The sequence below is a fragment of the Aptenodytes forsteri genome, unplaced genomic scaffold (genome assembly GCF_000699145.1).
Source record: "Aptenodytes forsteri isolate BGI_AS27 unplaced genomic scaffold, ASM69914v1 C12929836, whole genome shotgun sequence".
Taxonomy (NCBI): Eukaryota; Metazoa; Chordata; class Aves; order Sphenisciformes; family Spheniscidae; genus Aptenodytes; species Aptenodytes forsteri.
In genome coordinates this window covers 1-389 of record NW_008800396.1, presented here as the reverse complement: position 1 = coordinate 389, position 389 = coordinate 1, and the positions used below count along the sequence as shown (strand labels likewise).

Below are 389 nucleotides of genomic sequence, written 5' to 3'. Positions count from 1 at the left end.
GAAGACAACGACGAAGAAGAAGACGACGAAGACGAAGATAATGACAAAGAAGATGACGAAGACAATGACAATGAAGAAGAAGACAATGACAACGAACAAGAAGACGATGAAGAAGAGGAAGAAGATGACGACAAAGAAAGCGACGACAAAGAAGAAGACGATGATGAAGATGAAGAAAACGACGATGAAGAAAACGATGACGACGAAGATGACGACAAAGAACAAGACGACAACGAAGAATAAGAAGAGGACGATGACGAAGAAGACAATGACGAAGACGATGACGATGAAGAAGAAGATGATGAAGAAGATGAAGAAGACAACGACAACAAAGAAGACGACGAAGAAGATGACGATGAAGAAGAAGATGACGATGAAGAAGATGACGA

General features: G+C 40.9%; 1 protein-coding gene across 1 annotated transcript; it reads left to right on the top strand.

Annotated features, from left to right (window-relative positions):
- Positions 1–52: 52 nt before the first annotated feature.
- LOC109279766 (prostatic spermine-binding protein-like) lies at positions 53–384 on the top strand (the record flags this gene model as incomplete). The annotated part of the gene is given in 1 exon segment (XM_019474634.1): positions 53–384. A coding segment is annotated over 1 exon segment (332 nt), but the record flags the coding sequence as incomplete, so codon positions are not given.
- Positions 385–389: the final 5 nt, after the last annotated feature.